The sequence below is a fragment of the Cutaneotrichosporon oleaginosum genome (assembly GCF_008065305.1).
Source record: "Cutaneotrichosporon oleaginosum strain ATCC 20508 chromosome Unknown ATCC20508_contig05, whole genome shotgun sequence".
Taxonomy (NCBI): domain Eukaryota; kingdom Fungi; phylum Basidiomycota; class Tremellomycetes; order Trichosporonales; family Trichosporonaceae; genus Cutaneotrichosporon; species Cutaneotrichosporon oleaginosum.
The window spans coordinates 1,929,931-1,943,553 of record NW_027072174.1 but is presented as its reverse complement, the minus strand read 5'-3'; the positions used below and the strand labels follow the sequence as shown (position 1 = coordinate 1,943,553).

Below are 13,623 nucleotides of genomic sequence, written 5' to 3'. Positions count from 1 at the left end.
CAGAACTTAACCCACAGCAGCATGGCCACCCGAATACCTCACTGTATATAAGACCGCCCCAGCTTGCACATGCCCCACCCGCCTCTTTTCCATTTCTATATCCCCGTGTCATATGAATACCGCATTGAAACAGAGGTTGCAGTGCGGGACGACGCTCGGTCCCTAAGTGCAAAAATGTCCAAAACACCAGGCACACAGCGCCACATCCGCCCAAGTGAGCTCCATGCAGGCCGGATCCACGAAGGCTGGCTGTCCTAGCAACTCACGGTAGGCGGCGAAATACACAAGAGACCGATATGATTCGGTTCATGCAATGCAGGTGCGGCTCGATGAACCAGCAGAGTGTTGTGGGTCCCAAAGATGCCTCTCACTAAACAAATGACAAGACGAGTCTAGCGAGTGCTCAACACGTTCTGCGCGTCCAAAATCTCCTCAAGCGCATGTTCACTTGTCCGTCTCACATTACTGGCAGGGCATTCTCTCTCACGTGCTCCTGTGGCATTGAGGGAACAATGGTTGTGGCCACGCACGGTCCGGTCAGCCTTCAACACCTCTGAAACGGCCAACCACAGAAGGTCTTCGCACCCGCCATCCCCTCTTTTGGCCAACAGGAGCTGTTAGCGATCTCACAGAAAGCGAAGCATACCTTCTTTCAGATGCTGCACCACGCTTAAACGGGCTCAAGCCACAGTGGCGCCTACAACACATGTTTCCGCAGCTGTCCCACCCCATCTCGCCGATCTCCTATCCCGACTCCCAGTGCTGTTAAGTGGGACTCTTTCTGGCAATATCCCAACTCTCCTCTTCACTCTCACCATCCCAATAACTACTTGCCCTGTTCTAGCTTCGGTTATCACAGTCGCCCTCGCATACGTCTTCTTCCTCCCGTCTCTCTTGCCAACGCACTCCCCCTTTAAACCAAGCGTTCGCGAACTCTTTCCTCGCGCCGTCTCGTCTTAGCAGCTATTTTCCTCCAACCAACGCGAATCTTGCCCTGGTCCCCAGCCCCTTGACCCCACCTTGGCCTGGACGACCCTCCCTCCCCCCCCCCCCCCCGAGCGTAAACCCTTCATTAAACGCGTTGTCAATACCCACTCGCCAACGCAACTTGCTGGTAACTGCAACTTCATTCCACCGTCCACTTGCCGCCACCCAGCGTGCAGCCCACACACCTAGGCCCAGTTCTGCCCACCTCGCCCTTCTGCGTCGCCTCCCTTCCGCATTGTGGGTCCTACACCCTCGCAAACAGCGATAATTCAAGCCCAACATGCTTCCTGTCAGCGACATTGTCGGCGACACCGGCACCGTCCGCCCCAAAGACAGAGTCTTTCACGGAGAGTTATATACCACCCCCAATTCAAGTGGCAGGGCTCGGCAAATTCCCCACTCCTTTTCCCTACGCAGTACCTGCCCCTCTCCGCCACCTGTTATCTCTCTTCCTCTTCACGAGTCCAACCCCTTCCCACAAAGCCTCCCTACCTTACACTCCACTTGGATGAACAGGAAGCACCACCTCGACAACCCTCAGCCTGGCCCGTCCTCCAAGCGCCCCAGACCCCCTAGCTTCGAGCTGCATCCACACCAACCGGCCCTGTCCCAGGCCAAGTTAGACTCCGAGCCGAGCGACAACATTTCCCACCGTATTGTCGCCACCATAGCCGATTCTTCCACCCCCGCCGTAGCAACAACGGCGAAGATCACTGCCAAGGCCACAGTTCAAGCTCCGCGCTGGACCAAGACAGGGTCCAGGAAACGGTCCAAAACCGAGATAACCATAGTGGCAGCTGCCAAAGCCACAACTCGGCCCAACCCCGTGATCAAGTCCAAGCAGGCCGCGCGCGGCACGTCCGGTACCAAGCGCGCCAAGCACGACGGCAAGATGCGCTGTGGACATGTGGAAATGCGTTGCGCCGAGATTCGCGCGGGGCGCATTTACGCGCGCGCGCCGACTCATCCCAAGTACGACCCCGCCACCCACTTCACCCCCGAGGTATACGCCAAGATCGATCTCACTAAGAATGGCGTCGACGCCATGGGGCCCATCCTCGAGGAGATGGTCTGGGAACTGTTCAACGACATGCAAAAGCGTATCCTCGCAGCACAAAGCGGGCGCGACTTGCAGAAGGCCGCACGTTTGGTGAGTCCTTTGTTCCCTGTTCCATTTTCTCTCCTTGTTCCTGGCCAGCTTGCTCACCTCAGATGTACATTATCTTTTTCACCGACTTCTCGCCCGGTCCTCGCCCCATCGACGAGCACTGTCACCGGTGCACGTCCAACAGCTTCCCATGCATGGTCCTAAGGGGCCAGAAGGACTGCCTAGGCTGCTTCATGTCTAAGGGCGGCTGCCACACCGTCGGCGGCCTCCAAACCGACCCCATGTCGCGGCCCATCAGCAAGAGGTTCAGTTCGAAGAACGCCAACAAGAAAAATGCCAGTGCCAGGTGGGAAGACACGACGTACATTAAGCCTGCGCCGTGGACCGACCTCCGTCTATGGGTGCACCGAGAGCTTGGAGTCCCTGGGCTCGGCGACCATCTCGGCCACATTGCATGGGACGCAAATCTTCCCCCTGTGCCCCAGCTCAACCCCTTCTCCCGCAAGGTCGCTGAGGCTGCTGCCAAGCGGGTGGGACCGATCGTCGACCGGAAGGACCGAGCCCTCTCCATCTCCACTGAAGCCGGGTCAGAGTCTATCCCGGCTGAGGCTTCCAGGAGCATCTCCCCGACGACGTCTGCCGAGGAAACACCACAAAATTCAACGAGTGGCACCGGCGAAATGCTCGGCATGCACCAGAGCAAGCCCATGCATCGGGAATCCCCCCCAATGCAGCGCGCTGCGAGCGTTACGGCACAGTCTCTCACTGAGTGTTCAAGCGCCGCCGGCCGAACTGTCTCCCCAGGTGTCATCTCCAGGCTAACCTACTCGGTCTCAGCCGAGCGTACCGGGGCCTACCTGGAGGATATTGGGTATATCCACGAGGAGTGGCCCTTGGCTTCACCCAGCTCAACGCCAGAGACTGAGACGATGGCCGAGACTTCAATTGAGCTTGATCCACCCGACGAGTGGTTGGGCCGATTCTCTCCCCAGGACATCAGCAGTGCGGACGCCCTTATCTGTCTTGGTTTACCACGCGCTGCTAGTCTCCCGCGGGAAATGGGGGGAGCCGCCATGGAGCGCATGCCTGCCCGTTCATGTCTGCAATTGAGGCCTCAGCTCATCGCAAGTGAGTGCACTGGGGAAGAGGAAAGCAGCGGCAGCGATGACGAAAGCCTTGAGGACATCGAGGATACCGCAATCCCAGATACCGTGGGAGGCACGGAGGACGTAGACCTGGATGAGGGCTGGGACACACACAGCGAGCCCGAGTGCGAGCACACAGAGTGCCACAGCACCGAGGAGCTCCTCCTTTCACAGGAGCAAATCGACACTTTGCTGTCTCGCCACCTTCCCTCCCCCATGTCACAATCGCACGACGCCGTCGCCCTGGCCCTTCGGAGTGGCAACACTGCCGACCCGGCTTACACCAACGCGTGGCTGAAGGTCCGTTCGCACGCCCTAGAACTGTCCCGCCACATCCGACTCCAGTGCACGTATGTTCACATGGAACCCCTGCACATGACTGTGAGGCTCAAAGCCCAACAGTACCCGTTCACTCGTCATCTCCTCGAGGAGCGCTGCATTGACCTGTCGACAGCAATCCGCCGCGTCTCGCAGGGCGAGTATGCGAGGCGCTACATCGGCCCACTTGCGCGACGTGTCGCACCCAACGCCGTCCGCAGGAACGGGGCGTATGTCGCCGGCCGTGTGGTGCTTCTAGGCGTTGACGGGTTGTGGGGCACGCTCCTGGTCGACGGAACCATGGTCAAGTGCTTCGCGTCACGCGAATGGGAGAGGAAATTGCCCAAACGCCAAATCTTGCGCTTGATCAAGTCGCTCGGACACCCGACGCGCAGCGTCAGCTACACGCCCAAGGTTTGTGCATCCAAGATAGGGAGCTTGCTGAAGCCAGACGCACAATGCGTTCGTCACCCCCCAACATGGCACGGCGTTTGCTCTGTGGGCGTTCGAAAAGCTCGCGGCGGACGCGCAATGGATGCCAGGACCCCTGGACCACTCATACCTTCTCGCTCTGCGGAAGCGACATGCGGTATTGCTCGCGGAGGACCAGAGAATAGCGCTTGCCATGGCGGAGGCCTTGCGCGACAACGCGGAGTTGGTAAACGAGCTCATGACGCGCGCAGGGCTATAGTAAGAGGGAACACAGGGAAGATTAGCGAAGAGACAGCTGTATATAATTGAAGGTTGTTATTAATGAGGTTCGTAGATGCATTGGCTGCCACGAACCGAGAGGACATCGCGAATCGATCCATCGTCCTGGTCGGTGCAGTGCCTACATTGGCTTCACCTTTGCGATTCAGCGCCCCATGGCACTTATCTGGAAGACAACGAGATCGTGGGCGGCGCCTTAGGCAGTGGCAAAAGTAGACATACCCCTCATATCAGGTCTGTGAGTTCAGTTGTATCCACATGGCCTTGCTTTCGCCGGCTCGGAGTGGTGCATGAATGGTCAAATCATTGGGGAAGTCTCAAAAGGGTCACTGACCACTGGGAGATTCGAACTCTTGACCCTTGCATAAGTTCAATGTGCTAACTTGTTATTAGAACAACGCCTAACCAACTGAGCCAAGGGCCTGAAGTTCATTACACAGTGTCACGTGACGTCGATAGACGGGAAGATCTTTACGGGCATCAGGAGATCTCCGTTTGACGTCACAACGCTCATGTGCATGTGACCGACCGGAGCGCCTCGTGCTGTCGTCCATTCAGAGAGCGCGACGAGCTGCTTGACTCTCTGCTCACTCACTATCCATACGACATCACTTCATCCCCACAGCTTGATAAACCCAGCACACAGCGCACAATGTCTGTTTCTGATGACGAGTTCACCCTCCCCGAGGCGTTCTCCGGCCACCGCAACAAGCTCGGCACGTATCTCGCGGCGCTGGACGAGTGCTTCAACCGCGAGCCTTCGACCTTCTCCTCCGACCGCGCCAAGGTCATCTTCGCGACCAGCCACCTGCGCGGCACGGCGCTCAAGTGGGCGATGACTCACCCCGACTCGTCGCAGGGCACTTTCGACAAGTTCGTTGAAGACCTGCGGACGCGCTTCGGCAACCCTGATCCGAAGGAGACGGCCTTTTCTCAGGTCAAGAAGCTCAAGCAGCATGGCAGCGCGCGCTCGTACCGCGACCGCTTTGTCAAGTACGCCGAGCAGTGCGAGGACAAGTTTGAGAAGGATGCGACCGCCAAGAATAAGTGGTTCTACCGCGGCTTGCGGGATGATATCAAGGACGCGCTGATGGCGACCAACTGGGAGTGGAAGATGCCGTTTGACAAGTTCTCGGACGAAGTGAGTGCGGCATTGGCGGCGGCGACGAAAGCGGAGGTGGGGCGTGTGTGGGGCCAAGCGGGGTCGGCGGTCCTGAGCTCGTCTCTGATTGCACGGTTGCGACCACTTACCGCCGGGCTGGTCCGACATTACCGCCCTTTCCCTCATGCTCCACACCGCATTGAAGGCCAAGTTTGTAACTGATCTCAGGCCATCAAAATCGATGAGAAGCTCCGTCCGCCTCACCTCAACGAGCAGGAGAACCGCTACGGAGCGGACAACAAGTAGTGAGTGCCAAGCCTGCCTCGGCTGATCTCAGGACGGATCACAGAAAGAGCATTAGAAGCGATGAAGAAGGAGACAATCCAGCAGATGCACTTGTGTGTGCTACGTGCGAGGATTAAGGTTGGCCAGCAGTGCGAGCGTCAGGGCCGGGTTAGGACATCTAGTCCCCGCCTGCCACGCCAGCGCGCTGGCCAGGTCATGACGGGCGTGCACCAGGAAGAACGCCTATCTCCTCGCACTGCAAGTGCACTCCATGATCATCTGGGCATGTTCTTGCTTACGAAGGTACACATCACGGCTCTCTAGCCAACAATCAGGCGTGTACTTCAACGGCGTGGCCCTCGTGTGTTTGACGGGGCAGATTGCGTGGATAGGGCGGAAAACATGGCGATTGGAGATGAGAGGCGTGCTGAAGAGCCAAGAGGCCTTGCCTTGCAAGTCACTAACCCTGTCTTGGACGCGCGTGGTGTATGATACTCACCGAGAGTGAGGGATAGCGGACCAAATACGCGACCTTTGGTGGTGTTACCCTCTGTTAAAGAGCGCTGCTCCCTCGTCAACCCTACGCTTGCAGTCTCATCTTACCATGTACAGACGCGCTCTTCACATCTTACACGCCACCAAGCACTTGAATCGGACCTGCTCCCCAATCGTTGCAGGTATGGCAGTGACTGTTGTCACACTCATCACCAAGAAAACAGGCCTGAAGCTGCTGTCATGTGTCCGCATCGACCTACTAAATGGAAGGTGAAACGACACAATGATGGAGACGAGGCTGCCGCATGTTCTGTCCTTGCCGACGAACCCCTGAGTTCGCATTCAACCTGAACACGGAGGTCATGGGCTTGTTCGAGGCCTCAGCTTGTGCTGTCCCGCATCCCACTGTATCCAGTGGGTGTCAGTCAATTGTGTGGTCGAGGAAGAACCGGCATCAAGTAAAGAGAGGGATAAACATGGCTGCTCAGAGGAATGGCGTGTTCTCCGGTGCAGCTGAGAGGGCATTGTGCGACACATGGCCAAGCTGGCGTCGCAGGCGAGAGCCCCAGAGTCAGTGCGAAGCACATTCGCGTCCTGATTCCGCAGAGACATGAGCAGTCACCCCCGCGCTAAGTCAAATGAAGGCATGGCGCAATATGGCGAGAAGCTCTCCGATCACGTGCGCTTCTGCTGTGCTAGAACCTCGGCATCCGCTGCCACTCTTGAGCGAGGATGAGCTGATAACCCGAGATCGGCGACAACAGCCGCTACTGATCCGTTCCGCTCAACCCGCTCCGCCTTATCTCGCCATCTCGTTCCATTGACCAGGCTGCGCGAGCAGAATTCCCAGATCTCGAGCCTTGCAGTTCCAGTACGCTAAGCCGTGATCACGTGAGCATGCAGTCTCACGATCCCACGATCTCGCTTGGATGCAGTGGCTGTCTGAAACTCCGCTAAATGAAACGCGCCTGCTTTCGCCTTCAGGATCACGACATGGCAAGCAGCGGGCGAGAACGCGGGCAGCAAGCCTACAAGCACACCCATCCACTGTATACACGTATGATCTGAGGGTTAGCGTGTCCCGTCCCGCGCGGATGCCGTTTCAGCGCGCGTGGAATGCGGGGACAACGTAATCGGGAACGGGAGACGAGGGCTGGCGCTGCCGGTTCGTGTCAGCAACGTTGGAATGGCCAGCCGGATCAGATTAGCATGCGATCCCCTGCCCCTGGGCCCTAGCGGAATGGGAGCAGGCACGTTGACCCGTCTGTACGCATGTCCATAATGTTAGGAAGTTGAGGAGGCACATGACGCGGAAGGGACAGAAGAATCAGACTATGCATTCCGCTGCGCAAAGACCACCACTGGCTCAGTGGCCGTTGCGTGAATGAGGGAGAGCGCGAGTATAACAGACGACGATGGCCCCTCATCTTCCATACTCCCCGCACGATGTTGTACTCTCAAATCGCGCTTGCGGCTGGCGCTGCGCTGCTCGGCGCTCAGGACGCCCACGCCTTCTTCCTCTGGTGGCCGTTCTCGCGGCCCGTCATCTCACCATTTGCTTTTACCGGGTGTATCAAGCGCACGAGCACGTGGACGTCCATATTTACCTCAAGCGCGCCCGATGCTGCGTCGTGTGTCGTGAGTGTCACATATACCTAGCGTTGCCTGAGTGCTCGGTGAGAGGTGCAGCGCTGCGGAGTGACTCTTCGTGCCTCATCCTTCTCGCGCTCGCCTTCGGTCCCACCAGCGTCGTCTCCTGTTCAACACCCGGTCACCGCTGACGTCTAGGCCAATTGCGCCCGCCTTGGCGACATGGCCTACTGGTCACGTACGTCCAACGTGTGCAAGTGCGGACGCACACCCAACGCCCTCGGCATTCTCGACTTCTCGTTCCAGCCCTATGTCGCCGGGAACGAGGGACAGTGCGGCTCCAACTACGAGTCATATATGATCACGCAGTTCGGGTTCCTCGGGTGCGCAAACAACGTCGACGTTGGCAGCGCGGCCACCATTGCGTCCAACTCGCGCATGTCGACTGCCTTCCGCGCGTGCGCCCCACAAGACCAGGTCATGGTATTCACGTACGGGCGGCGCAAGTGGACCGCGTATTGCTTCGACCCCGCGGCGCCGCCCGTCGTCGAAGACTACGACCCCGTGCAGTGCAATGGAGGTGCCTACTATCTCTACGGAAACGCGCCAGGAGCTGGGAAGCGCGATGCTGCCCGCCGGCGCGGGGCACCCGACGGACTACCCGCCCCATGGTGCCCTGCAGGCCGCGTGCCGTGCCAGATCGACGAAGATGAGAGCCTCGGGTATGAGTGCATCGATGTCGACCACGACGGTGATCAGTGCGGCGGATGCGCGATTGGCGTGTATGGCGGTGCTGGGAACAGCAGCTTCTCAGGCGAATACTGCGGCGACAAAGCTTTATGCGCCGCTGGCAAATGCGTATCCCACGCCCACTAGCTCTGTATGTAGATAGGAAAGAACAATGCACTCTTGCTTGTCTGACGAGACTGCGGGCGTGGGAGAACGAACCAGATTAAGGAACAGCACAATGTTGACTCACACCTCTTCTTGGCACATAGCCGCCTCCTGCTGCTGACAGCTAGCAGGATGCATGTCTGCTTTAACTCTCGCCCCGCCGCTCCCGCTCCACGTGGAAGACGCTCCATGCAGCCTCCATCGTGATCTGACGTTAGCCATGCCGTGAGACAACTGACCATGTATCCGCCTTGCACGGCGGCGTAGATGAGGAACACTATCGCGATGCCCCAGTTTGCCGCGACAAGACGGTACAAGCAGTTTCCGTACTGGATTCCTCCAGAGGTATCGAACCAAACACCACGCGAGCCTAGACAAAGGAGTCCGAGAAGGCAGAGCGCACCGCCGCCCACCATCTGCCATGCGTGGATCACGTACCCCGCCAGCCCGCGGAAGTGAAAGCGGCAGACGGAGCGCGCCGCCGCAAAGATGAGAATGCCACCCTGGTGTCAGCCGCTGTCCATAGGGAATCTGCCGCAAGGGTGCTTACCGCCGCCGGATAAAGCCAGAGTACACCTGAGAAGGCGTCGCGGAGGACGGCCTCAACCGCGTCCTCAATCAGGGCCGAAACCTCCTGCGCCATCTCTGCGTCCGGCGTCTGGGAGGTAGCGAGGTCGAGGACGCGGCGTAGGAGCAACCCTGCTCTGGCGCCGAGAGGCACACCCACGTGCTATGGTCAGCTGGCCGTTGTGGAACTCACGGAGCAGGTGGCACGGATAATCTGGGCAAAGTATTGATACGCGCGCACCGTAATCGCCTGCGCTGCCGTGCTCGATCCATCGCTAGCCAGGGAGGCCAGGCGGCTGTACTGCGTCGCAAAGTCGGGCTCGAGGTCCAGCCTGTCAAGCACCAGAGCGAGGTTGCGAATTCGCGCATCATCCAGTCCTCCTCCGTCCAACATGTCTTTCACAGCGGCACGAAAGAGGCCGAATGCGCGCAGCAGCGCGGCGCTCCAAACATTCACCGCCACGCAATTCGTCATTGCCGCGATGAAAGCCAGGAGACAGAAGTGCAGCGGGAAGTGCAGCACCTCCCACAGCCACGTCCGGCCAGCGTCAACTTCAAGCGCTTTGTGGAAGTTGGCGAACATATTCGCCCAGATGAAATAGATGACGCCAACGGCAAGAAATACTTGAGCGTACGCAGTCGAGTCAACGGGGGATACACCGGTGATGGCCGCCTGAAACGCGCCCGCAATCCCCCCAAAGCCTGTGCCCAACATAGTCAGGGAGAGGGAGCCATACTGCGTCGCGATCAACCCGTCGCGCACAGGGACTTGCACCCCGCGCAAGGCCTGCATTCCGATGGCGGCGAGGTTGACAGCGACGCCGAGGAAGAGGAGTGCGATCTTGGCATGAGCGCGAGAGGGAGAGGAAGGGGTAGTAGCTCCAGCCGCAATGAACAGAGCACATGAAATGACGAGGGAGGCGAAGCTCCACCGTGTGGAGGTGGTGCGCCGGCCCACGCGTTTCCCGAGGTAGGTGACCAGCAAGTACTGAGCAGCGAGGAGGCCACAGTGAGCCGCCACAACAACAGAGACAGTCAAAAATGACTGAGCAGCAAGGTCTGCCGTCAGCACGCGGTGTCCACTGGTTAGCTTCCCATTCCTCCTCGAATTTTGAGGCCCGTCCCGCTGGCTTCCCTCCCTGTCGCCACCGTCCCCTATCGACTCACCGTGCGCAACAAGCTCTCCTGAACCGACGCTCAGCACCGGCTCCGGCTCGAGCTTGGCTAGATCCCAGCCGCCGCTGGCGGCACCGACGTAGAGATATAGCGTAATTTGAGCTGCTTTGGCTAATCGATGCGCGACATCGTTGCCCTGAAAGCGCACGTCGTAGTGCAATTGAATAGTCCACATGGAGATGATGACAGCAAAGTAGGCAAGGTACGACGGGAGACCTGCAGGTGTACGCAGCTGATGTGAGCCGTTGAAGGTCCCGAAGGAAGAGGAGACGGCAAGGTCTAGGTCAGCCTTCTGTACTCGGTCTCTGAGCCATGTTTTCCTCAGCGCTCTCGTTGAGTCGTTTCTCGGGTGGTGGGATTGCCACTGTACCGTTTAGCACTCACTGTAGAACAGTCCAAGCCACTCTGTAGCGACAGCCTTCTCGGACAGCCAAGGCTCTCCCTCATCCTTCTGCGGAAGGCTGGCAAGTGGAATGCGCTTGTACGTCGCCTTGCGGCGGTGCGTAAACAGCTCCCCGTCCCGCCGACGAGGTCTAGTTAGCTCATTCATCGGTAAAAGGCGCACTGATTGCAGTTTTCCTCGTCATGCCGCGGCTCTTTGTACCCCTCCTCTTTGCTCTCCCGCTCCGTCACGCTCCCTCGATCATGGGTTGAAGGTGGCCTCGACGAGGCGGTGTGGAAGGACGGTGTTGGAGAGCAGGCGTGCGTTGACAAGCTGCGGCGTGTATTTGGCTCGGCGATGGTCATTGCGTGAGCGTTACTGGGAGTTCCGGTAGCTCTTACCACCTTTTCTGTGAGGGCTGTCGTGCGCTCTCGGCATGGTTACAGAAGTGGAGCGACGCAAGAGTCGAAGATGAACGACGTCTCGAGGCACAGATACGCGATCATGTGACGTCAATCCCACCTTGTACTTCCGATCCGCAGTTACTTCCCCCACTACATCCGACAAGCCATTAGTATATCCGCCCATCTCTGCCACGAAACCTCAGCAAGCTCCATCCATGTCACAACATCTTTCAATCATGGCTCTCGCGACGAGGCCCTTATAGACCCTTTGCAGAGAATCGCTGAACCTCGGCCTCGAGCAGTGGTCATCCTGGACTGCACAACGAGCAGTCACAACCTGAGCACCTCACTCCTCCATGTCTCTCTAGCCCCTTCGATGGAGTTGCACAGTTCATACTGGCTGGTTGCTGCTACCCAGCAGTACAGCTTGAAATTCTTTTGGGTCGCCTGTTTACGCTTCCACCCGCTAGCTACAGTACCGCACATCACCAGGCAGGTGCACATCCCCTCGGTTTAATGCTCTTCCTAAGTGCACGCGTCGCCTGCTCGTCTTGCTCTCACTTCCAGCCCTCTCTCCTTTGAGCCCAGCGGCGCAGCAGAATCATCATGTTCAGTGACCAGCCCTCGCCTGCACCCGCCCCTGAGGCATCAATCACACTCGAGGCACCTTGCAAGCACAAAGCTTCTTCAGAATTTTCGAGGGTGTCGGCTCGGATAACTCATGCGTCCACCGCTGCGAATGCGTGGCACTCCAGCGAGCCTCCTCCCGAAACGTCTGGCCCCTCCTCCTCATCCTCGCGGGTAAGAGGCATCTGTAGGAGTCAATTGACTGCCCTCGCCAACTGCCTGGCCACATATCATCGCTGCGCAAAGAAGGCCGCGTTTCATGCCGACGCGTCAACAGGACTACTGGCATTCAGTCATGGGTGATCCTGAGTGATTTGGCGTGTGTAGAACAACGTCTCATATTGGGGATTGTCTCTCCTGGGAGCAGCGCCCCGATATCTGCGAAGAGGCTGGGCTCGCTTGTGCAAGCTATGCCGTGAGTGGTGGGTGGCTGCCGGCGTCAGCTTGTCCACGTCTCGACTCACGTGGCTCATCCCAAACCTGGCGAAGCGAGTCGGTATCCGTACACCAAAGCAAGGCCAGTCGCCCGACACAGTTACAGGCCCATATGTATACTATTGTGCAACCATCCATAGCGCGGCCAGCGCGACGAGCCCCAACGCCCCCTTCGACAGTGGCCGCGCGCCCGACTGTGCATCCGTCACGTTCGGGACGAACTTCGGCTTATCTGATCGTGCGGGCGCCGGGCTGAGGCTGGGGTTGGCGGCTGGGTCGGCGGGGTTGACGGGCGCTGGGCTCCTGCTCGCGCTCGCACTCCCGCTCCCGCTTGCACTGGGTGTTGATGCGCTCGACGCGCCACTTGGGGCGGAGGGTGTAGCGCCCGCGCCGGGCGTGTTGGCAGCTGGCGACTGGTTGGGGCCCGCGGAGGAGGTGGCGGGGTTGGCCGGACTGGGGCTGAGGTTGGCGGGGCTAGCCGCCGGCGCCGCGCCCGCGCCGGGGCTTACGGCACTGTTCGCGCCGATGGGCGTGTTAGCTTGTCCCGGCCCAGCGGGGTCGGCTGGTGTCGGTGCTGGGGCGGGCGCGGGCGCGGGCGTGTTGGCTGCAGGGGCTTGACGGACGACGAGGGCGGGCATGGTGATGGTGAGGTGAGAGAAAGTGGGGGTTAGGCCATTGCATATCTGGGGTGCTCTTGGCTAGGCTTTTGAGGCTTTGTGTGTTTGGCTCTCTGTTGGGTCTCGACGACGCTCCCGTGTGCCTCGAAGCGAATTCGCATCCGACGCGGCGCCGCGCCTCCTCCGCCTCATTGCCTGGACACGGCCATGTGCTGTGCCGCGGTGCATCTGTGCCTGGCCGACGCGCGACTCTCGTCCTGCGGTCGATCTGCGTCAAGCTCCAATAACTCGGTTGCACTGCGCTGGATACGGTAGTGCGGAATGAAGTGGGGCTATCTCATTCTTGAAATTATGTGCATTACAGCACAAGCACCGCTATGGACACTGGTCGCCTGAGGCGAGGCGCTGGGAATTGCTAGGTGACGCGCCCAACAGTCCTGGAGAGCGTCAAAAGTTGGTGTCTAGACGATGTGACGAGCGCGTCCAAATTGTCTAACCGCTGACTTTCCTTGACCTTCTGCGCTTTAGTCCTTCGTGGAGCTGGGCGATGTCGTCTCTGAGAGTGTGTGTTCTGATTGCAAGTCAAGGTGGATAGTCGGGAGGGTTATCATTTGCGTGCCTGACACTGTACGTTTGGTGAGGCGATGCGTAGTCTGAATCCAACTCATTTATCTCCACCCTCTTCTCATGCGTTGCATGCTCTCTATGCCTGCTACCGAAACGCAAATGGTGCTGCAGAAGGAACGTGCTCATCTTTTACTGCGTCCCCCATCAACGGTG

At 58.9% G+C, this 13,623-nt stretch overlaps 4 protein-coding genes across 4 annotated transcripts; 2 read left to right on the top strand and 2 right to left on the bottom strand.

The window, feature by feature from the left end:
- Positions 1–1,495: 1,495 nt before the first annotated feature.
- On the top strand, positions 1,496–4,249 carry COLE_06302 (uncharacterized protein; the record flags this gene model as incomplete). The annotated part of the gene is made up of 3 exons (XM_018425373.1): positions 1,496–2,137; positions 2,200–3,972; positions 4,010–4,249. 3 exons carry the CDS (start codon positions 1,496–1,498, stop codon positions 4,247–4,249), a joined length of 2,655 nt encoding a protein of 884 aa, XP_018278943.1.
- Positions 4,250–7,597: 3,348 nt separating this feature from the next.
- COLE_06301 (uncharacterized protein) lies at positions 7,598–8,617 on the top strand (the record flags this gene model as incomplete). Its single annotated transcript, XM_018425372.1, has 2 exons — positions 7,598–7,789; positions 7,940–8,617. The coding sequence occupies 2 exons, from the start codon at positions 7,598–7,600 to the stop codon at positions 8,615–8,617; spliced, it is 870 nt and encodes a 289-aa protein (XP_018278942.1).
- Positions 8,618–8,780: 163 nt separating this feature from the next.
- COLE_06300 (uncharacterized protein) lies at positions 8,781–10,928 on the bottom strand (the record flags this gene model as incomplete). Its single annotated transcript, XM_018425371.1, has 6 exons — positions 8,781–8,843; positions 8,875–9,138; positions 9,186–9,365; positions 9,396–10,261; positions 10,370–10,657; positions 10,763–10,928. 6 exons carry the CDS (start codon positions 10,926–10,928, stop codon positions 8,781–8,783), a joined length of 1,827 nt encoding a protein of 608 aa, XP_018278941.1.
- A 1,417-nt stretch (positions 10,929–12,345) lies between these two features.
- Positions 12,346–12,864, bottom strand: COLE_06299 (uncharacterized protein; the record flags this gene model as incomplete). Its single annotated transcript, XM_018425370.1, has 1 exon — positions 12,346–12,864. The coding sequence occupies one exon, from the start codon at positions 12,862–12,864 to the stop codon at positions 12,346–12,348; it is 519 nt and encodes a 172-aa protein (XP_018278940.1).
- Between the last annotated feature and the right edge of the window lie 759 nt (positions 12,865–13,623).